Source organism: Anabas testudineus, chromosome 11 (assembly GCF_900324465.2).
Source record: "Anabas testudineus chromosome 11, fAnaTes1.2, whole genome shotgun sequence".
Lineage (NCBI taxonomy): Eukaryota > Metazoa > Chordata > Actinopteri > Anabantiformes > Anabantidae > Anabas > Anabas testudineus.
The window spans coordinates 9,405,878-9,429,489 of NC_046620.1; the positions used below are offsets into that span (position 1 = coordinate 9,405,878).

The following is a 23,612-nucleotide window of genomic DNA, read 5'->3' on the forward strand; positions in this document are numbered from 1 at the left end:
TCAAAACTGCTCACAGGCTGATTTCAGCAGTTGCTCTAGAGGAAGAGACCAATACAGCTCAACTAATGTGTTATAAACTGATCAGTGGTTTGCTTTTGAACTACTCCTCTGTATACAGTCTTTTTATACACAATAGACAGGGCACCAGTTGAATTAACTAAATTCAACGGCGAAGCCTGTACAAAGCAGCTGTGTGAAGCCGTGACACATTCATATCTGATGACGGAGGAAGTGGAGGGAGGAGAGTGTTATGACTCCGGTGAAGCTGTGTTAACAGATGCAGCATGGCGACATGCTAGTAAAAGCTGATAAATATTTCATAGTAGAAGTCAACACACAGGGCATGCACTGATGTTTGGAAAAAACTCGGGTAGAAACGGTTCGTATTATTAATACACACATATTTCAGGTTATTACACTCCATGATTATTTTTAATTGAACAGTATCTACAGTATGTGTGGTGCCTTTGGAAGAGGAACCCATAGTTAACTTAGAGATAACGAAACAAACATTGTTTCTATCATATTTAAATCAATAGCACGGTTTTTTTGGAGTTATAAAGCCATTTTTCAACATTAAAACGCTGAAAAGCAATATGATGTTGACAAAGAACTGAGTACATGTGCTGCAGCTCTGTTGACGGCTGTTGAGAGTGGATGTTGGCGCAAACCTGCTGAATATTTTAAGATTGAAAAAAGTACTGGTGTCTTCCCCACATTCATTCAGCAGCGGTCGGCCACAACAGCTAGAGAACTGCTACAGAAAATATAAAAATAACATATTAAAAAAATATGGATTTCAAAGCTTGTAAAATGCCTCTGCAAAAGCCCCACAGTGTGCTGCATGGTAACTGTGTGTCATGTCCACGTTTTGGTGCAGCAACAGCTTGTTTTGTGTCAAACTCTACTGTAAATGTACTGTACGCACTGGCACCTGGAACAAAGTAATTAATACAAAGCTTACAGGCAAAATCTCTCCCTCTCTCTTTCTTTACCGCTCTCCTTCTTTGCTCATAACTGGAAGCTTTCAGCAGAAAACACTGCTCTTTAATAATTTGTATTCCTGTATCTTCGTGATGGCTACGGGCACTTTTGGCTCTCAGATATGGCTGCTGATCCTACAAGCGCACTAAAAACACTTTCAATAGGAATGCACGGAAACAAGAGTGACAGTTTAAAATAGAGCTATCAGCAAAATAATCAGCAGGATTAGGGAAGCACGGAGAAAGAAACGTAAATTGGTATAAGAATACAAGTGCCTGAAAGAGCAATGTGTTAGTGTTTCACAAGCATGGATGGCTTATGTGACAACAGGTCCCAGGAAATGCAAGTCCCTGTGGTGATTTTGTGTCTCTGTGCGTCTTTGTGGTCAAGTCAAGCTTTGTATAGTCCATTAAGACAAATTTGAAATTTGTCTTAGTCTATACAACAACACACCCTGTTAAAAAACCTTTAATGTGACATGTGGTCATTTTGTGTCTTAGTGGTCAATTTATTTACTTTATTTTCAAACTATCTATATTACGGGTCAGGGACCCTGACTACGTTGGTGGATGATTCAGTGATCCATCCATGCTTGCAGTCTGGCATTTATGAAACACTCTAAAACTTAAATACACCAACTCACACACATGCACAGGCATCCTGAGGCTGACTAGTGGTTAAAATTTGCTCATTGAGCAGCAACAACCTGTTTGGCACCAAGATATCTGACCCCCTTCTGCTTTTCTACGCTGTCGCCTCAGAAGAAGAGACAAGCTACAAGTGTTCAACGTCTGTGATTGTGTTTGAAAATTGTTCGTCAGTCATTAGAGCAGATGTGTGTCTGGTGTCACTGTGTGTCTGTGCACGTGTTAAACAGTCTTAATCCCCACCACCGCCACCACGTCAGAACAGTTGTAGTAACATCTCAGGTCCCCACTCCATTGCCGTCTGAGCCACAGCAAACACAGCCGCCCCAAGTGTGGCGGACAGCCCCCACACTGCCATCTTCACCATCCTGTTCCCCTTCGCCCACAGCTGGACTCTATCCTGGGATAAAGCTGCTTCCAGACCTGAGTGCTGAGAGGCTACGAGCACAGAACAGGGAGAAGGGGTCAGAAAGTGAGGAGCAGAGGCATGGGTGGGGGGGGGGGTCAAGAGGATTTAAAATGCTCACAGCTCAACCAAAGGAGGATGAAGCTGCATTTTGATACTGGGATTAAACATAAAAAAAGGAGGTCAAGAAATGTCAAAACACTAGGAGTAGCAACAAGGAGAGGTCACAATATCCCAAAGCAATTAGTATAAAAAAATCAATCATAATAAGTTGTGTCTTTTAAATGACACAAGTACAAAGTATGTAAACGTTTTCTGTGAATCACAATGCATAATTTGACTATTACACTTGAGACCTGCTTATGTTGCAGCTTTCTCAAAATATGTCGTTTTTGTCAGTTTTATCTGAATTCACTGAGCAGACCTCGAGTTATGATTCTGTTTTTCATCATTATTTATTCAGGGATGATTCGCTGAGAGGTCACATCTTTTTTCACAGTTACACACATTCATACCTGGAAGCTGCTGAACACAGCCACAGTCTGACCTGCAGCCAGTGAGCAGCTCCACTGGATCACTTGGAGGTTAAGAGCCTTTCTCAAGGGCACCACAGTGGTATTGAGATTTTGGTGTTGTTGGTAGTTTCTTATCAATATGTCTTCCCCCAAGTCAAAGATCAACTTTCACACTGAAAAATGTAACCATAACTGCACATTTAGATATTCGCTTATCTACCAGGCCTATTTACTCACATTTACCGTTTGCCAAGGTGAAATCAAGAGGTGCTATAGATTGACCCTCTGTCTGTTTGTTATGCACTTCATTTTGGATGCAGCAAATTGAATTTTGATGAAACAACAGGGAATGATGTGTATCAATTTTAATATTACGCTGTTTGGCCTGAGGGGAATGTTACAACATATTTTGATTGCCTGTACATTGCAGACAATATGTCAGAGGCCTCTGAACAGATTTTCACCAAACCTGCGGGAGTAATGCTTTGCTTTGTTCTGTTCTGCATATTTAAATGTGCACTTGATTGGTCTGATGGGGGTGCTACAATATTTGTTTACTTGTTATTGATTGGCCCAAAGTGGAGCAGCCTTTGTGGGGGATGACATATTTACTGCTGCCTTGTTTTGATGATTTGTGTTCTCATGTAAACACGTTCAAGAGTCTGTGGATCCATCAAATGATTTTGCTAGAGTAGAAATTTTGTTCTTAGAATCTCACAGTTAATATTCATTTTTTTTCCTCAATTTCAAAGACTATGCAACCATAAATTTTTCACCCATCTATAGAAGAGTCTGTATGTGTATTCACAGTTGATTTATACCATGTCTGGACGTGGTGGTACCCTGGGTCTTTGTAAGGCGTTGGAGAACAGAGTCTGGTCTTTGGTGGAGGGTGGAGAGCTGAAAGGCCTGAAAGGTGCTGATGGACAGACTGGGGAAAGACAACAAAAAAGGAGAAAACAGGAGGAAACAGAGTTAAAGAGAGTCACTGATGGAGCGCATAGTTGGGTCTGAGGTGAAGAATGAATAGCTGGAATGACATGAAGAGACAGATGGATAGAAAAACTGATGGATAAAGACAGGTGAGGCAGAGACTGAGAGACAATGTGAGAGAACTGCTTACTCAGTAGCTCTTGTGTATAGGAAGCTATGCATTATGAGACATCAGTATCTTTCAGTATCAGTCAGTCAAGGTCTCATGTCAGAGAAGTCGCATCCTGCCCTGAACAACGACCAATTAGCCAAACTGAAGGACACTTCAAGCAGGAAAGAGACTAATAGACTGCGAATACAGTGAGACAGAGAGTGTAGTTGGGCCTCTAATGCTTCCTCCAAAGTAATAAAACATAAAAAGATTGTCTCTTTCACACAAACACATGTGCACACCCACTAAATGGCCTCAGGAGTGTCAGGAGTGCCACCGAGTCTCCATGTGTTTTCATAGCACACCCTCTTGGTTACTGAGGGAACTGCATCACAGGCATTGAACACAAAAAGTGAAAGTGAAGGAGCAGCTAATCAAATAACTGATTTGATTGAGTATGCTAAATGTAATGAACGTTAAATAATCATAATAATAAATAAAAATAATTAATCTCATTCATTGCATTGTTTTTTTAAGCATGAAGTCACTGCTTGAGGTCCAGTGAGTGCCTGGCCTTTTTTTTTTTTTTAAGTAATATTGCCATAGTCATAATATAAACCATTTTCATTCATTTCAACTTTAGTTTCCTCACCTCTTGTGAGATTGCAGTGCTGCCCGCTTGGCCAATAATGTTGGAGGGTACTGGTTAAACAGGTCCTGGGCCTGGCTAATCAGAAGTTCATATGGGAGGTCCTGGGGGATGCGAGAGAGGAGATGGTGGACCATAGCCATATCACACTCTGTCTGCTTCACCTCCTTCTCTCTGTGCAATACAATCTGAGGAAAAGAGAATACATTGAAATGTTGAAACCCCAAGTAGTTCACTGTGGTAAAATATGGGTTTGATTCGATACATCTGGTTTAGTTGGTTTGCTTGTGAAGCAGAATGAGTGCTTGGAAATGAAATCAGCACATAAAGAGTTAATGCCCCCTGCTGTGTGCTGCATCAAGCCTTGGAGGAAACATGAACTACATTCTGCTTTGTTGTTTCACACACTTCAAACAGAGCTCTCCCTCTGCCCAGCCCCTACACACACACACACAGACACACACACATCCTCAAGTGCAAATGAGCAAAATGTGCACACACTAGTAAACATGCACCAAACCCTTCAGTTAACAAGGCTTCCTCTTCATACACAGACACCTAAGAACAAGTTTGCTTGCATGTGCACAAACAAAAATTTTTTCCACAAACATAGGCGCACTCATACATGTTCCAGCAACATTTGTGCCGAGCAGCAAGTATGAATTCAGCCACAAGTCAGAAAATGCCTTTGTTTTGTAATCTGTTTGCTCTTTTTTTGCGTATTCAGTCATGCAGTACATCAATCAGCTCTGTTTGTCACTCTCTTTCCTAATGTTGTCTTCATCCTTTTCCTTCTTCGCCGTGTGTGTCTCCCTCCATGTCTGTGGACCCTTCTCTCTCGCATCTGTTCATTAGGAGGTATCTAATTAACTAGTCCAGTGACTTCACAGTGCCCTGCCTCCCTGTGTTTCTGACTGTGGCAGCATGTATTCATCAGCGAGCACCCTGGATTACTGACAAAACAAACTCATTCTTGTTCATGCCTGGTGGCTTCGGCTTTCTCTTACCGTAGCAGCGAGGTAGATGGGCATCAGTGGATGTGAGGCCAGGAAGAAATCGTAAAGCCTTAGTGTGTGTTTAAAGTCTGACAAGACGTGGCCGAACCAGGTGATGAGCCAAGACAATGCAAAGATGGTACCCACCTCTGCCCTAAAAGAAAATGCACACAAACATTTTGTTTTTCCCTTTATGATCTCTTATTTTTAAAAAACATCCGTTTGAAATGAGAACTTGTGCTTAGGCCTACTCTTTTTGTTAGTTTCGCTAGGTGGCAAGCGTGCCCATTAACAGGTCCTAAGTTTTGGCCTTGGCAAAATAGATTCTTTATCTTCACATGTTGCTTAGAACCTTACTACTTGCATAAATAGGTAGTTATTTTTGACAGTATCAAGAAAACCCTCAGGTTGTTGATAAATATTGGATGGAACATTCAGGGAGGAAGTGGGTAAAGGAGTGACAAGTAAAAAAGATGTCTGTGGCAGTGATGGGTGGGGGAAGGATAAAGAGAAAGAGCAAAGGCCGGGGAGCATATGTGATGGTAGGAAAACAGAGACTAAACTAAGTGGAAGAGAGAGAAAACAAAGGAACAGGATAAAGAGGAGAGAATAAAAGAGGCAGAGATAAGAGGGACATGAAGAGGAAGAGGAAGTGCTCACTAAAAAGAGTGTTCCAAACTTTGAAGTGAAGCCTTGTTTATCCTGACGTTTTTCTGCAAGTGCACCATCTTGTTTTTGTGCCTTTTGCGTTTGTGTGAGCTTATGTGCGAGTCAACATGTGGCTTGCAAACACAGAGGTTCCCAGCAAAGCATCACAAAAGGTACTGTAAATGCAGGCGTACAAATATGCTCTTAGGCACACATAAAGTGTAACATTCCTCTGACAATTCACTAGCTGTTCAAAAATGAACCTACAGTAACAGTATCTATAAATGTTTAGAGTATTGTAAGACTTATCCTCAAGATTATTTTTTTTATAAATTATTTTTTGGCTTATTTCACTACAGGACATTACAACTTAATGTAAATGTGGTGAACACCTTGATGGGACTGAAAGGCAGCTCAAACAGCTGTTGGACCATCTGTTACTAGAACCACCCAATGAGACTGGTACTGATGAATTTTCAATTGTTATTCAACCACAAAACATGTTGTGCTTTGTCTCACTGAAGACAACGGAGGAAAATCAACATCATGATGCCCTCTAGTGGTTTTTACTAACACTACATTACCTTTATTTGTCAGCCGAAATAGACTTATAATTTTCAGACTAGTTGCCATCAACTAGAAGTGCAAATGTGCACTAAAAGGTGCTCAGCACTACAGAAACGAATAAGCCTGGTAGCAGCAAAAGATAATGTGAAAACTCTGTGCTTTCATGTGTGTACCTGGTCATGAAGTCATGTAGTTCTGTATCTACTTGTTCCAATATAGGCATCAAGTAGTTCAGAATGTGTTTGGTGCTGTCCATGGTGGGATCCATGAAATCCCTATAGAGAAAGACAACATGAGTTCCATTAATATTACTGCTAATTGAAAAATGAAACAAAGAAAATTTGTACTATGAGATAAACCTGCAGTAATAAAAAATCTAGATAGTAGATTAATCAAAAAATATTAACCTGAGATGATAATTGGATAAAGTATGCAGCATGGCAATGGCCATTCGCTCCCCAACCACCAGCAGCAGACTGACAGCCACATCGTGGTAGCCCTGATAGTAGTGGAGCTGAGGATTGTGTTTCAAAACCTCCAGTATGATGTCAATCAGCTGCTCCTGTAGCACTGCTCTTTCTGTAGTTGGCATGCCTGAGGAAGACGATCAGCATGTTCAATTACACTCAGTGTTGCAAAACATGGACAGAGCAGTAGTTTCTTTCAAAAGATGTCAGTGACCTCTGAGATATGAACTTCACATGAATGCAGAAGTTACACTAACACCATTAGTCCATTAATATTCTCTGTGGCCATACTGTGTCTGTGCAATCAGTTTTTTTTATAAATATTTATAGTTGCTTTCACTATATTTATAGTGAAAGCAACCAACCCAACCACAAATCTAAGTTTACATGGGTTATTTGATAGGGTATATGATAAACATAAGTTGCAGAAGCAACATGTGAATTTACATTAATCTTCCTGAAGCACAAAATAAATAGAGATATCTACATTTGTAAAAGCCCTTTTCTAAAACCACTTGTGATCATTATCAAATCACTTTTTAACAGAAGTAAAATGCTCATTCTGAATATGGAATATTTAGAACTTAAATATAATAGTGAGAGTCCAGATCACCCCCATTTTTGTTGCTTCTACCCTGCAGGGTGTTTCGTATATTGAACAACACAATAATTAACTGGATAAAATAGGCGCCTCTTGGTTAAATAAGACACTTTTCTCCGTTTGCTTTCCAAACTTTGTGATTTTGGCTGACAGCACAGGCTGTGTTGAGACACAAAAATCTTCCCTAGTGCAGCTCAGTTCATTAATTATTAATCCTTCCCAGATCTCTGTATGTTGCTGTAAGTACAGTGTTACAGTTTGATAAATGGCACCCTGAGCTAAGCTGCTATCTTTAGAGATAAAACACACACAGGCAGAAACACTGACCTTTAGGGAACCGCTTCATAGACCTCCTGACATCCAGGACTACCTGGTTGTAGTCTTTGTGGTTCTCTCTTACATCTCGACCTACAAAACAAAAAATGTTATTATAACAGTTTTAAAATCCGTAATAGTTGGAATATGTAGTATTCATGGCATCAACCACTAACCAGGTTTATGTGGTAGATTATACACATTGATGTTCAGTAGTTTGGGCCACACTTTCCTCCTCAGTTCATCAGTGAGCAATCCTCCCTTAGTGATTGCTGCTCTTCTCAGGGTCTCAATGTCCACTGGATCGCTGTATAAGTCAGAATAGATAATTGTCATGCACTTATTTTAAGTCTGTCCACACTGCAAAAAATAAACAAATTGTAACCAATTCTCATCCCTCTCATAAAAATGTAAATGTCTTTAAATTACTTTAGATGTTTCTAGTAGAAATCAACTTAACGCATTTGTTCAAACATGTAATCTCTCCATATCTACCTGACACTGTGACATCTGTCCTACACAACTTGTCAGTAATTGAACTGAGACAAAACCCTATTCTTTTGTTTATGTGAAATTATTTTTGTTGTAGTCATTATGTAAATCTATAACTCCTGTTTAAATATGCATTCCCTTTTCTGTGCCATTTTCCATACAGCCCCATGTGTCCCCTGACACTAAAGTGATGTGAAAGTCAGGTTCCTAGTCACACTATTCCTCTGGGCACATATGTAATATTCATGTGTGAAATTAGCTTAGTAGGGAGTGATAAAGGTCATTGTCAGTGGATAATTGCATACCAGAGAAGGTTAATTTGTACACTAAAACACCATACTTAAATCAGCAATCCAGTGTAAGTCAGTCATGACGAAAAATCTGTTTCATTACCAGTAAACTGGCTCAGTTGTCAATTACTATAGTTGTTTCAAATGGTGAAAATAAAATTATATTAAAGTAGTTAAAATTAATTTTATTCTAGATGTCATTCAAGTCAGAATACATAGTCTTTCACAGGAAACTGTAACTGATTTTTAACCTGATCAAAGCCTGGTGGATCTCAGCCAACTTCTGTTTCCTCCCACAGTCTGGATCTGTAAAAGAAAGAGACGTGTGGATAAGAGAGATGTGAGGTAGACTGCGGGAAACATTTAAGGAATGTAAGTAAAACATGAGGCACATAAAGACGAAAAAAAGTCACAGTCATTTGATTTGTTTTTTTAAGTGGGCAATCTGGTGATCACATGCAGCGTTTCCCACACACAGTTTACTTGGGCAGGCCGCCCAGGTATATTTGGCGGCTTTTTTTTCAGTCGATCCCAGAGAATTTTGCCACGATCAATTGACAAGCGTCATTGGTCATGCACCTGTTGGTTCTGTTGTAGTAGCAGTCTGACAAGTTTAATAAAGTTCGATCTGCACTATATCAACAAAGAGATGCATTTACACATGCCAATAGTCACATTAACGCAAAGTTAAAGTTAAAAAAATAATTTGACAGTGTAAGTGAAATATGAAATAATCATCAGCTTCTTTCAGTTTCACTCAAAATGTAAAAAGGTTGGAACAAATATTCAGCATACCATTATTATCATTTTACATTATGTTGTGACGCATGAATTGTGACCAGTAATAACTGCATATTTTAGTACTTTGTTTTGATTTATTCTGCTCGACATCATTTGCTTACACAGAAAATATCGTAGGTGTCCTTGAAGCCTGTCGGGCAAATAATCCAGTTACGATAAACTAAGACAGAGTTAACAAAAATTACCAAAACTATGTAAATATTAATCAGTGGGTGTTAAAGTTAAATCAGATCTAAGAGTTTGAATGGTTTTAAGGTTTAAACTCAAATCCAGTGATGACTGGATGAAGTGATCACAGTACATAGGATCATTCCTATCTGGTCTGTGTCTGGTTGTCAGCTGATGGTCTACAAACTGTCCTAACTGGCTGACAGGGTTGCCACGCATGCACCATTGTGGATGAAGTTCTCGCTCACAAAACCCATATAAAGACAAAGACTGAATTCAGGCTGGGAAAACAGCCCATAACTCATGATTCCTGTCTAACTAACAATGTACTCGCAGATTGTGTCAGCTGGCCGAAATAACCGCATAAAGTAAACTGACATTTTGCCACAAAGTGCCACAAAGTGTGGTGAAGGTTTGTTTGTGTGTTCAACAGGTCGACATAAGTAAAACATAGACTTCTGATGAACGAACAAACCGTGTGCGACTAATCTGTGCATATGTCTGGTGTACTTTAACCTTAATAATGGCTAATGTTAGCTGTTACCTTGCTAATTGTGGCTGACTTACCTCTTGTGACAGATCCATTACTGCTAACCGCTACTCCCACGTTTTGTTTCTTCCTCTTGAGCCTCTTCATCCTCCCCTAAATGCTGACTAGTGAATAACTAAGTTTGTATGGTTCCATAGACAAATGAATAAACTAAATGTGTGTCTCAAAACAGATTCAAAGCACTAATAAACCGCACGACGACAGACCTTCACTCTACCAGCTGCTGTCTCTGAAGGAAGCAACCTACCGTGACGTCCATTTGCTGCGTTTTAATTGGCCAGAGAAGACACGTGATCCACCGCACGAATACTATTGGCTATTCCTTCGCCTCACACTGAACTCTGACTTGATTGTAGTTTTGTAGTTCTGATGTTTGAGTGAGGAAAATGTTTTATATAAGATTGAAATAATTTAATCCCATAACATTTTAATTATTTAGATATTTACTCGTTGTGAATGTTGTTAGTGTTTTTTTGTGTGACAGAAAGCACTGTAACACATGTGAGGAATGTCAGAGAGATATAACGTTTATAAAATCTAATGTTCTAATAGTCTTCCCTAGACTGCAATGATTTAAAGATTACAAAATAAACAAAACATTTACAATCACTGCTGTGTAGAAGAGTAATGGGACTTTTACAAGTCTGTGCCCTCACTGTTGCAAAATCCATCCATGATACGATTGGGACCAATAAAACTGGATTAGCGGGGGATACTTTACTTTATAAGAGACTCAATTAAACTCATTCAAACTAATTATATTTACAATAGTTACATGATTCTGAGTGGTATTTAGTATTATGCATTTTTTTTAGTTAGCTGTTCTGATTGCATACGATTAATGTTTTTTGTACTTAGTTCTTCATAAATAAATACATTTGTCTTGGACTATATGTGTTAAACCAAGATAACTGTAATGATATTTTAGAGTGAACCTTTCGTATATAACGTCTAATCCGGTAAATAAACTTCGGCTAGATAGGGGGATGTCGTCTGGAAACACAAATCTGGCAACCCCACTGCCGATCGCACCTTTACTGGCGCTGATGAAATGAAACGCCTCCTGCACATCCTGCACTGACACGACTCGGGCTGGCAGCTGCTGTTCATTTAGCTCTGTGACCAGCGATGTCAGGCAGGTAAAAAAAAAAAACTGCGCGACTGAAGCCGCCGGAATGAGCGACAGAGCCGAGACGAGAGGCCCCGCAGCCCGCCGGAGGAGGACGACCATCACCGGCGGCGGCGTGAAGCAGGTCAACGGGAGCAAGTCGAGCGATGCTGGGGACAAACCTCCGCAGTACACCGGTAAAATCAAAACAGAGGACGAGGTGCACAATCACACAAATAAGAACGGGAAGGTGGAGAAACACCAGCCCATCAGCAGCCCGAGGAAACAGAGGAGCGCAGCGGAGGATATCAACGAGAAACTCAGGTGACGACGCTGCAGACACTTCACGTTTTTACTCATGTGTTTTTTATTGGTTAATGTCTTTTTAAATTTGACAACACTGGGTCCTAACCACACGTTTTAAGTAGTCGTTTCACAAATTACAAACGTCTTGGTCTTTTTCAGACTTGTAGACCCAATATGATGAGGTCTAGATGAGGAAAACCACAGTAAAGAGGCACCAGTGTGTTCTCAATTAGAAGAAGGAGACAGTGTTTCTAACAAGCTTTTAGTGTCTTTATTAAGTTCATGCAGTGTCACCACATTTATTTCCATTCAGAATCAATTCAACATCTTCTTTATACTTGTATATACTGTAACATTTTAATCACTGCAGTAATTAACCAGTGGATGACCCTGGTTATTTGCTTAGTGAAATTCAGTTGGTGACACTTTTTTGCCCAGACAGTGTATTTTCTATAATAAACTTAAGGCATAATGAAAATAGTCCTACCAGTTGAGATTTAATAAATACATTTTGAACCACAAATATCGGTGTCATGTAACGGTCTTTATAAGACTTTTTATATTCTCTTGTTTGTGAAAGCTGGAGAGGGGTAGCTCATGTTTTTAGGAAGCGCCTGTCAAGAAAGTAGGTAATAGGTACGAGTGATAACGGACACTATGTGAGAAGACACACACAACCTGACCCTTACCCTAAACTGAACCACTCATGGTTACACGCCCACTTCTCTAGATATGTCTTCACTTCATAGAACATGCATTTCATTATAAAGTTCATTCCCACATCTTAAACAGACCATCCTGAGAGCGTGTGACTCAGCTGAGCCGCCAGGATGCTGAATTTAAGTGATAGTAGAACTTTTGCTGGAGTCGTGCCAACTGGATGAGGCATCCCGACCATGTGTCATTTCCCTGTATTACAGCAACAGTTGCATGTGCTTTTGCAATACCACGATTGCTGACTACCTGCACGTTGTTCCACTGGTGTGGCCTCTCCACCTCTTTCCTCCATTTAACAGCTCCTTCTTTACTTTTTTACTTCTTTACAGCTTTCCTTCTGTTTCTTATTTCATTCAAGCCGAGACTGTGTTTTCATCCCTCTTTCAACTACAGAATTACTGAATACAGCTAAATTCCTGTCAAAGTTCTTTAAGTATGAACAAGTCTGTCAATGTGTTGGGAATAAGTAACAATACTGAATATTTCAAGTATGAAATATCAAAACCAAAATCTCTCAGAAGAACTCTTGACTGTGTTTTCTTGTAGCTGTCATGTGCTCCAAGAGTCTCTGTTGAGCTCGGCCAGCGGCTACAGCAACTACAGAGGAATCCTCAACTGGTGTGTTGTCATGCTGGTGAGTAAAACTACGTGTCCATTTCTTGTCGTTCCCTGTGACTCAACATCCAGAACTGCGAAAGCTGAATCGTACTCTCTTAACATTCAGATACTTGGCAGGATAGAAGTGAGTCAAATATGTAGGATGACAAAATGACGTCCAAGTTCAGTCTGGGCGAGTTTTATATGTTGGCACAGAAATTAGAGCCGCGCTGTGCCTCTCATGGTGTCACACACACAGACAGAATACAGTACATAAAACTGCTGATTACCATTACACATTTCAACTGCTACAAGAGCAGAAGTGCCAGCTCTCACACTTCCTGGTGGAAGTGAGAGTATGGCCACAGAGTTTGGTCACAGTGACTTTCTGTGTGTTGTCTGTCTGATAAGTTGCTTTTTATGTGATATCACTAATACATTAAACATATGTGCCTGTAAATTAAGTTATCTGTTTGTTTTTCTTTGTCCCAGTTTGTTATTTCCTGTACTTTCTTATTTGTACAGTTTAGAATAAGGCTTGTTGATTAGTTACAGTTTAATCTCAGTCAGTTTACTTTAAAAGTTGAACTTTGAATGTCGTCAGATGAGACTTCCTGCCAGCTGTGCTTGTGTTGAGGGGGTTCTGTTATACTTGCAATTCATATCCTAAGAATGTAAATCTGCTCCAAGTGGTGCTTGGCAAATAGTTAAAAAAAAAAAAAAAGTTTAATTGGACATTTTTTAATAAAACATGAATTAAATGACTTCTAGCATGTGACATTTCTTTTTATATCGTTGAAGATTCAACGCTTGAGTAAAGTAGGGAGCAAATATCCCGTTAGCTGTAATCCTAACAAAAAACTTAAATGGGTCGACTCTATAAACAGAGCACTATGCATGTGTGCAAGTGTGTCTGCACATGTTTCATCCATGTGCACATGCACATACTTTAAGTTTTGCATATGTGTACTTGTATGGCTGCATACACAGTGGTTACTATTTGTTCCAGCATTTGTGTAAAGTTTATGGTTGTTAGTGTGTTTTCTTTCCCATTCAAGTGTAATGTTAGAGTTCTGTAACAGGATTAATCTCATCTTTAAAAGATAATATTACCATGACGGTCACGTCTCCTGCTTCGCGGTCACCACAGCTGACACGGCTCAGTTTAGACTGTTTTGGGGAAAGTTGTGGGATTAAGTTGTAAGACTGTGAAGTGGAACTGCAGAGCCTTGTAAGTGTGTGTGTGTGTGTGTGTGTGTGTGTGTGTGTGTGTGTGTGTGTGTGTGTGTGTGGTTTCTGTGTAAATTTACGAATCTAATTGTGCAATTCGTCCTCTTTAACCACGACCAGCAGCTAACTTCCTGAAAGATGCAGCCATGCATTTTTTTTGATGATGGGAGATTAGATGAGTTGTTGCTCTGAGTATTGAAGTAATGTCCTAAAAGGTATTACTAATGTTTACCATTAAAGCACAAACTTAAAGTGGAGTTGGTGGACAAAATGACAGAAATTCCTGCTTTGTGTTTCTTGTTTTCTTTTGTTTGTTTGTTTGTTTTGTTGATTGACTTTTTAAGCTTAATAAACCTTTTTACATTTTCTGGTTGTTTACTTGCCAAGTTTTCATCATCATAATTCAAATTAGGGTTTAAAACTCTCACTGACAGACACTCAGAGCAGTTTTAGAAAGATTAGCGCTTGTTGATACAGTATGCGTCACGTCTAGTGAGCCTAGATGACAGATAAATGTAGTCAGACAAGCAATTTGGTACAAGACACGCTGTTGATTGTTGACAAGCAGAAATCACCCCAGGATGTGGTACAAATAACTGATGCTTCAGCTGTTTCATACTATCATTCCCTCTGATCTGCAGCCAAACAGACCACGTGACCACCTTAAATGACCACAGGCCGACAAGGCCAGAGCAAAGCAAAGCTAAACAAAACTTCACACAGCCAGCTGAAAGATTTAATCTGACATTAGCTTCAGAGCATAAAACAAGACTATTAACACAGAAGCATAAGAGTCTTAAGGAGAATGCATAACTACCTAAATTCAATGGGTGCATGTCGGTGATCAGCTGGTTGTTATCTGTATTATTTGCTGTGTGTTGAAGCAAACCATTGAACTGTGCTGGCACTAGTTCTTCAGTAACTCCTTCTATATTTAATAGTGCCAGTCAATCAAATCCAACGTCTCTCCTGTTCACAGCTTAGAGCAACATGATAACATTTGATTAGTCGAGTTTATGACTACAACTTTATGAAAGCTAAAACTGTTTGTAATCAGTCAGGGATATTATCTTATGAAAATATATTTTATTACCCTGAAATGTGTTCAGCTCAAGGTATAAATGTGCAAAAACAGATATTGCAATGTTCTCTATAAATGGATGTACTGACCACTGCCCCGTTTATTGTGTTATACGTAATTGTACTCTCTCTTGTCTGTGCTGAAGGTTAGTGAGGCAAAGGTTAGTGGTTTGGACATTTGGACAAAAGACATAGTTGAATCACAACCACATTGCTGCCAGGTCTTGGCGGGCAAGAGGGCTGAGGTGTAACGTATCACAGAATCGCTACAGCTCGACCTTATCGTGTGTCACACCCCCACCGTCCCTGTTATCTTAACTGTCTAACTCATACTGAACATGAATGCCATAAACATTATCTGGAGAACTGTGCAGGTTTTATAATTCTGCAGTGTTGCTTCTCTGCATTGAGTGACTTTTGAGAGAAGTTCCAATATATAGCTAGACTTTAATACACAATAAAATAATAAACTTAAATTTAGTTTACTGAGTGAGCAAAGCATCAGGATGTGATCAAGGTGTGATTTTAAAAAAAGGGCCTGTTGCACAACCAGCTATGAAACAGCTCTGATCTCTGCTGTAGCAACAGGACAGGTGTGTTACCGGAGCAGAGCTGTGGAGAAAGACTAGAAACTAAGGCCTGATTCAGTTATTGGACGGATACAAACAACCTTAACCAGTGTTATGTTGATACTTTGGACTGTGCTCATTTTCGCCTGTGGGCTGTTGTGTTCTCTCTCTCTGTCAGGTGCTGAGTAATGCTCGCCTGTTCTTGGAGAACATTATAAAGTGAGTATGCAGCTGCACATGCAAACTGAGATGCATGTACCATGTATACATATGCAGGTGCTGTTACAACCCACTCCTCCCACACCTCACCACCACCCCATTCTTCTGCAGGACAACTTCAATGTTAAACAATTTGAAGTACAACTTTACACTTTGATATAAAACTCCTAAGGCTTTCAATATGATGAATCAACTATTTTTAAATTGCACCTGAAGGGATCAATAACATGACTTCTTCTATGTTCTCTCATCTAGATATGGCATCTTGGTGGACCCCATCCAAGTAGTGTCTCTCTTCTTAAAGGACCCCTATAGTTGGCCAGCGGCTTGGCTCATCACTGGTATGGATCCAGTTACTTCGTAAATTACTTACATTTTTTCTGCTGTGACTGATGTTGAAGTTGAACTTGTTGGTTAAGGTTGTTTGAAGTTGAACTGATCAACTTGATTAATGAGGAAACAGTACTTTCTATCCCAAGTGTTGTTATGATTATAATTACTGTGTCTTGACCTCTATTTCCATCTTATGTGCCAAACTCCCTCAGAACCCCAATCAGTGTTATGTAGAGTATTAGCTCGACTGTTGATTATTCACTTTTTATTTACCCAAAGAAGGTTTACTTCTGATATTGTCTATTTGCCAGAGACAGCCAGCTTTATCAATGCAGTAAAATACGTCAGTTCCAATGTCCTCAGCAGGGATAGGCACTGACCTACTTACTAACATTAGATCAGTCATTCTAAATAGGAGTTTAGATAAAATACTGGTCTAATTCCTAAGATTTAGATTTACCACTTCCTCTATCTGTGTGTGATGCTGTTACAGTGTAATAAAGTAAATTCAAATCTACTGTACAGTATTTGTTGCTGTACCTGATAAATATTTCTGTGTCTTCTGTGTTTTAGCTTCTAATGTGTTCATCTTAGCCTCCTTGTACATAGAGAGACGTCTGGCTGTGGTGAGTTCTTTCAATGATTTGAATACGTTGTGCTATGTAAAAAACATTTCATTTCCATCTTGGCACATATTGTGACCCAAAGTCTTAGCATTGTGAACTCTGAAATCTTGCTCCACTTTAACCTCATCTGTGTGCTTTAAGTATATAATACAGGATCAAGGATGTTTGCTTGAAAAAGGTCCTTGACACTTCCTAGAGCCAACAGTCAATTCATCTTTATTGCACCTCCCCTCTTTTTTTTAAGTCTGATAAACAGCACATGCTATCAACAAAAATCAGTTTCTCTTTGTAATTGAGTATATCAAAACTCAATGTCACTTATAAAACACTTACTCTCGTTTTTTCTTTATTTCTTTATAGGGCACCATTTCGGAAATGACAGGACTGATTCTTCACTTTTTAATTCTTACATCCATGTTAGTCTTTCCTGCAGCCATAGTACTCACTGTGACCTCCATGACCCCAGGTACAAATAAATATTTACATTACACTCACGCACTGTACATGCAAACCGATTTTGAATAAATGCATTGTGGATATTTTAATGGTAATGCATAAAAATTATAAGGTGAAAACTATTGACACACACCTAATGGTTCTCATTTTATCCATCATTCAGTGCTCTTAGTCACTGTCTTTGTGTGTGTGTGTGTGTGTGTGTGTGTGTGTGTGTGTGTGGTAGTGGGTGGTGTGCTCTCTCTAGGTGTCTACACAGTGTTTTTTCTGAAACTGTACTCCTACCAAGACACCAACAGGTGGTGTAGAGAAATCAGACAAGCCAAAGCCAAAAGACTGACGCGGTCCTACTCATGTAAGTACATCAACACGCAACACAAAGGGAATAATCCCACGAAAGAGCTCATACCGCTGTAAGGAAATTGAATAATGGATTCATAAACACACTTACAAGGTTTTAAGTCTATTATGTGTTTGATATGTTACTGTGCTGTGCTTACCATCTAGTGGTGACATGCTGAAGTGAAGGTTTTGCCGAATTACGCTTAATATTCAAGATCTTGAATGTCTCTCTTTTTCAGGTCCGTCTGTGGCACAGTCCAATGGTTCAGCTGTTCATACTAATGTCTCCTACCCTGGCAACCTCACACACAGAAGTAACCATGATGCCAATTTATTTTGTTTGTTTTGTTTTAATTTGCAAGATATGATCCCACCAAAAGAATTATAAACCCTTACTGTTGAGAAATGTTTGTACATGGTTGATGCAGAATGGCCCTGTAGTTGTGTATACAACATCTCTAACAATGACTCAGTGACGTACAGTAATATCATAATGCAGCAGTACAGTCTAGGCTAGTGTAAAGTTTAAAACAGTTATTTCACTTCCAAAGTTTACTATTTAAAAAAAATGTTAAAGAACAAGAACTCTACCTAAGCACAGCATCAGCTTGTGGAAAATATGCATTTTGTGGTATTTTGGAAAAATAACAAATAACATGCAGGCTTTTTTTGTTTGTTTGTTTGTTTTGTTGTTTTGTTTGTTTTGTTTGTCTTTTTTAGATATGTACTACTTTCTCTTGGCCCCAACGCTCTGCTACCAGCTTAACTTCCCACGGTCATCTCGGATACGTAAAAGGTTTCTGATGAGAAGACTTTTTGAAATGGTGAGTTAAAATACACATACATGGACTGTATGGACGTCTAGTGATAGCACGTCGTCAGTTAATTTATAGGCGGCAAACAAATATTGAACACAGTGTTTTACAGATTAAATGTAGATCTTACCATCAACCATCATATGGATATAGATCACTTGATTAATGTACACTACCACTCAAAGGTTTGGGATCACATAGATATTTTCTTTTCCAAGAAAACACACATGAAAGGCGTCTTTGTCTTACACTGTCTTACACACTCTCAGATATTTGTCTTCGTGCACAGTTGTGCATCGCAGGCTCCCACTCCTTTTTCTGTCCCTGTTAGAGCCAGGTGGTGCTGCTCTCTGAAGGGAGTAGTTAACAGCATGATCAGAAATTGTAAGTTTTCTCACAGTTTCTAGCATTGAGTAGCCTCGAATCTAAGGACAGCAAGAGATTGACGGGTCTCTAATGAAAGGTCTTTCTTTCTGGCTATTGGTTCCTATTGGAACCTTATCTTCTTATCTCATCATCTAATCAATTAGCCTTATAAAACGATTAACTTGAATTAGCAGCCCTACCAAGAGATTGATTCAGACTGACAACTGCTAATAATAGGTTCTATTCAAAAATGTAGATCATTCATTAAAAAAACATCTGATTAATTTTAATTTTTTGTGAAATTGATAAAATGGTTTGTGAATTGCATGAAAATGTGTTTTGTCTTTGCAAAACAAAGAAATTGAATTGAAAGTGATCCCAAACCTTTGAGCAGTAGTGTAGCTGAGATAGTGGGAAAACTGCTGCTACCACAAACTGGAGCAAACATACAAGCGCTTTTGTGTCATCGTGTCTTTTTTCCTGCAGCTTTTCCTCATGCAGCTGTTGGTCGGGTTAATACAGCAGGTATGCAGAACATGTACATGACTCATGTCACACAGACAAGAATACATATACTTAAGACAAACAGAGAAACTCAGCAACTGAATCAAAATGTCGTGTCTTTCAGTGGATGGTTCCCACTATACAGAACTCAATGAAGCCATTCCAGGTGTGTTCAAACAGTACATATATACTCAAACAGTGAGTAGAGTAAAGGAATATTAATAGCTCCGAGCTGTCCAAAGTGTTGTCTTGAGGATGCTACTAATAATAAAATAACGTGTTAGGCCTTGTCTTTCACAGGAAATGAACTTTTCCAGGATGGTAGAGCGTCTTCTGAAGCTAGCTGTGAGTATAATCACAAGACACCACTTTTACTTCCTTTATTTAGCAAATTGATTCACTGATGTTTGTCTCCAGTTGTGATTGAAATTATAACTTACAATCCCCAATGTCTTTGCTAACCTTTCCTTCATTCTTCTCGTCTCCCCTCCCAGGTCCCCAACCATCTCATATGGTTAATCTTCTTCTACTGGTTTTTCCACTCCTCCATGAATTTTCTGGCTGAGCTGCTGCAGTTTGGAGACAGAGGTTTTTACAGGGACTGGTGGTGAGTAGAAAAATCATGAAGCCGACAGAGTTCAGACACAGGTACATGCATTGATGGACATACAGTACAATCACAATGCATAGATTTAGAAACACTATTGATAAAAGTAAAGACCTATCTTTTAATACTTTTTAAGGCAACTGAGCTGAATGACATAATTTCAGCACATATGATCCCTTAAATTTACTGTTAACACTCTACACAAATACAAATATGAATGCATGTAAGCAAACCATATTCACATAGGAATAAAAGCATTTTGTTTGTTATGTTTTGTTAATTTCAGGAACTCTGAATCTGTCACCTATTTCTGGGCTAACTGGAACATCCCAGTGCACAAGTGGTGCCTGAGGTAAGCACCAAACAAAGCATTAATTCAGCGTTAATCCCCCGTTTGATGTTTTAGCTGCACATTCTCGTATTGTAGACTAAAATCCAAAGTACAGTGATAAATGAATAAAGGTGTGAGTTTCTATTTATTTGAAGGTATTTTCAGCCAGAATTTAACAGACAAAGAGTGTTTGTTAAATGTCTCGGTTGGCACTTACCTGTGTTTTTGTGTGTTTTAGACACTTCTATAAGCCAATGCTGGGTAAAGGATTCAGCAAGCTTCAGGCTCAAATCGCCGTCTTTCTGGTTTCTGCCTTCTTCCACGAGGTAAACCAACAGTCCAAATACACATCCAAAATAAAAGTCACACACTCTTATATTTCGTTGTACCACCTTTAGCTTTGATTACAGATACTCTTTACATTTATACATTTATAATACATTTAAAATGTGTCTGATTCATTGTGATGCTCTCATCTGCATTCTTCAGTACCTGGTGAGTGTTCCTCTGAAGATGTTCAGAATGTGGGCCTTTATGGGAATGATGGCTCAGGTGAGACACGTTCAGCTGTGGCAAAACACTTTCTCACTCAACACCTTATCAGCATCATCACAAACCTGTAGACAAACACGTTGACCTCTCAAATTTCACCTGCGCAGGTTCCTCTGGCTTGGTTTGTGGGACGATTTCTGACTGGAAACTATGGCAACGCCGCCGTGTGGCTCTCACTCATCATTGGCCAGCCTGTCGCTGTGTTGATGTACGTCCACGACTACTATATCTATCATTACGGGACCACAACATAGTACTGCATCAACACATGTGCGCCTACAGTCACACACACACACACACACACCAGCCTGCGGGACGAGCCACTGATTGAATGTAGAGAATGTTAAGGTGACAATAATGGAACGTCGTTCACCTTTCAGTAAACCGGAGGAAAGTTGTCTTGATATTTCAATTTTTGCACTTGCGTGAAGTGGACCATAGTCGCTAGGAAATTATTCTAACATGAGAAGTGCTTGACTTAAAGCAGTTTTCCACTCTGAAGGACAAACCTTTAACTTTTGTGGTTAGCCTCCAGTGTGAGCAGCCCTCAGGGTATACCAACACCACCAGCACTTGGATGACTCGCCTTCAGTTTTTGTCTGAAGTATGTTTTTGAAGTTACGATGATTTTGCAAAACCAAAACAAAATGATTGGTGTTAGGTCCTCCCACAGTTGTTTATAATGGGGGCTGACGATCCATGTACTCATACCGAGGTGCGAAGCACTGAATAAATCTGTCCTGCTTGAGCTTTAACTGTTTCTTGGACATTTCAAAGCACTTTGATGCATTCAAAAGTGGAAACACGGCTTACGACCAAGCACTGCTCGAGTTTTGCCGCGCTTTTTTTTTCTCTGCGACAAATGTGAACCACTGCCTTGTGAGCACAAGCCAAAACAGCATCCTGTCCAGCGAATATGAAAATGCAGTTTGTCATTGGCTGAGAAGTTGTTTTTTGCCTTGTATCTAAAGGCAACAGAGACATTTTGAAGCCTGTTTTTCCAACTAGTTTGAAAATTCCAACCAGCCCTTTTAAGGTAACTCCAGGTTTTCAAATCCAAGTATTTTTTTTTTTTACATGTCTGTTCTGTATATGGATATATCCTACATCCCTCTCTCTGATGCAAGTAATACATCTGTAATACATCACATCATGTCATGTTATCTGCTTTGGCTCTTTTTTTATTTTTTTTTTTTTATATTTTGTGTTGCGTCTGATCGATCAGTTTGTTTTATTCTTTGTATAATTTAATTGTTGATATGACAGTTTACACTTACAATGTGCCATCTTGAAATTATTCATTTGTTATATTTTATGTTAAATCAATAATTTAATGCCATAGTTGATTTACTGATCTGAAACAATGAATGTATTTTGCACTTTAAAGCAATGCATGCTGTTGACTGAGGCAATAGATTTCTATGAATCTGTTCTGTTCTTATGTTTGAACAATTTGCACGTTCTGTGATTTGATTGTTCTGGTTGATATTTAGTTGTATATGGTTGACTTTGTTTCAAAGTAAAACAGAAGCTGTAGTTGTTCAATAATTTCAACCTGCCCTTTCATGCCAAATGATTTTCAGTATTCAGTGCTAAAAATGGATATTGACATATAAACTTTAATATTGTGAAATGTTTTGTTCTACTTAAGTTTTAGATTTTTAAATTAATAGCAGAGTGAACATGTTAAACCACAGCCTTTTAAAGATGCATATATATAATATATATAAATATATATATAAATCTTACAGCATTTTTCGTGTAGAACACACTAGAGGCCAAATACATTGTACATACCACATAGCCTATAGATTTACAATACACACCATGATTTCGAAATATTTGGGAATCTAATATGTGCTGCTGCCCTTAAAAGCATCTGAACCCTGAGAAAAATGATTTTTTTTTTCCAAAATTAGTTTTTCAGAGCAATAATTTGTTTTCTTAACAAGCAGATTTTAATGTAAAGGAGAGCTTTATTCAGAAGTCATGCATAAAACACATTTTCAATTAAAATATGTCAGAATGATCTTTATCCTCAAATGTGATCCAGTGTATCTTATGTGAGCAGCAGCGAGCATGTATTTCATTCAGTCTATTTTTCATGTGTTAACTCTGTTATATTCATCTCTGAGCAAACATCTGAGGATTAATCCTGATGTAGCAACAGTTTATTTGTACTGACAATTCACAGCAAAGAACTGATGTCTGGAAAGCTTCTTCACAAAATACAAAATGTACAAAATTCAGTGAATTTTTGTTGGTCAAAATGCTAAAAAAAAAAAAAAAGATTTAAATCAGTTGATGCCAAACATGCAGGCAAATAACTGCTGGAACTTGATCTGTGCTGTAAAAATAACTGATGACTTCTTATTTGCCCAAAGCCAAGCACTTTCTGGTCCCACATTATTTACTGCCCTGAGAAAGCTTTAAGATCACTATATGATACAAATTGTAGTAAAATGAATGTTCTGCTCAAAGAGATCCAAAGTGAAATAAAAATGTGTATATATAAATAATTTAATAGGCTTTCACTTGAAAATACCTGTGGTGTTTGATAAAGATTGTTTATACTATATGAATGGACTTTTTGCCTATTTTATTCTTTAGCACTAGGCCTACAGACTCTTAGAGAGTTGTCGCCAGTCTGTCTTCTCTGTGGATTTATTGGCATA

At 38.9% G+C, this 23,612-nt stretch overlaps 2 protein-coding genes across 2 annotated transcripts; one reads left to right on the forward strand and one right to left on the reverse strand.

Annotated features, from left to right (window-relative positions):
- Positions 1-1,786: 1,786 nt before the first annotated feature.
- On the reverse strand, positions 1,787-10,426 carry zgc:63863 (TBC domain-containing protein). Its single transcript, XM_026349098.1, has 10 exons — positions 10,197-10,426; positions 8,912-8,966; positions 8,055-8,185; positions 7,891-7,971; positions 6,903-7,089; positions 6,669-6,770; positions 5,293-5,434; positions 4,289-4,473; positions 3,374-3,483; positions 1,787-2,069 (listed from the first exon to the last, which is right to left on the reverse strand). The coding sequence occupies exons 1-10, from the start codon at positions 10,264-10,266 to the stop codon at positions 1,888-1,890; spliced, it is 1,245 nt and encodes a 414-aa protein (XP_026204883.1). The 5' UTR covers positions 10,267-10,426; the 3' UTR covers positions 1,787-1,887.
- Positions 10,427-11,264: 838 nt separating this feature from the next.
- LOC113154700 (diacylglycerol O-acyltransferase 1-like) lies at positions 11,265-23,545 on the forward strand. Its single transcript, XM_026349038.1, has 17 exons — positions 11,265-11,611; positions 12,857-12,944; positions 15,965-16,005; positions 16,261-16,346; positions 16,912-16,964; positions 17,325-17,430; positions 17,647-17,775; positions 18,002-18,076; positions 18,483-18,586; positions 19,430-19,468; positions 19,572-19,613; positions 19,748-19,792; positions 19,942-20,054; positions 20,341-20,406; positions 20,624-20,711; positions 20,875-20,937; positions 21,045-23,545. Exons 1-17 carry the CDS (start codon positions 11,355-11,357, stop codon positions 21,189-21,191), a joined length of 1,542 nt encoding a protein of 513 aa, XP_026204823.1. The 5' UTR covers positions 11,265-11,354; the 3' UTR covers positions 21,192-23,545.
- The last annotated feature ends 67 nt before the right edge of the window (positions 23,546-23,612 follow it).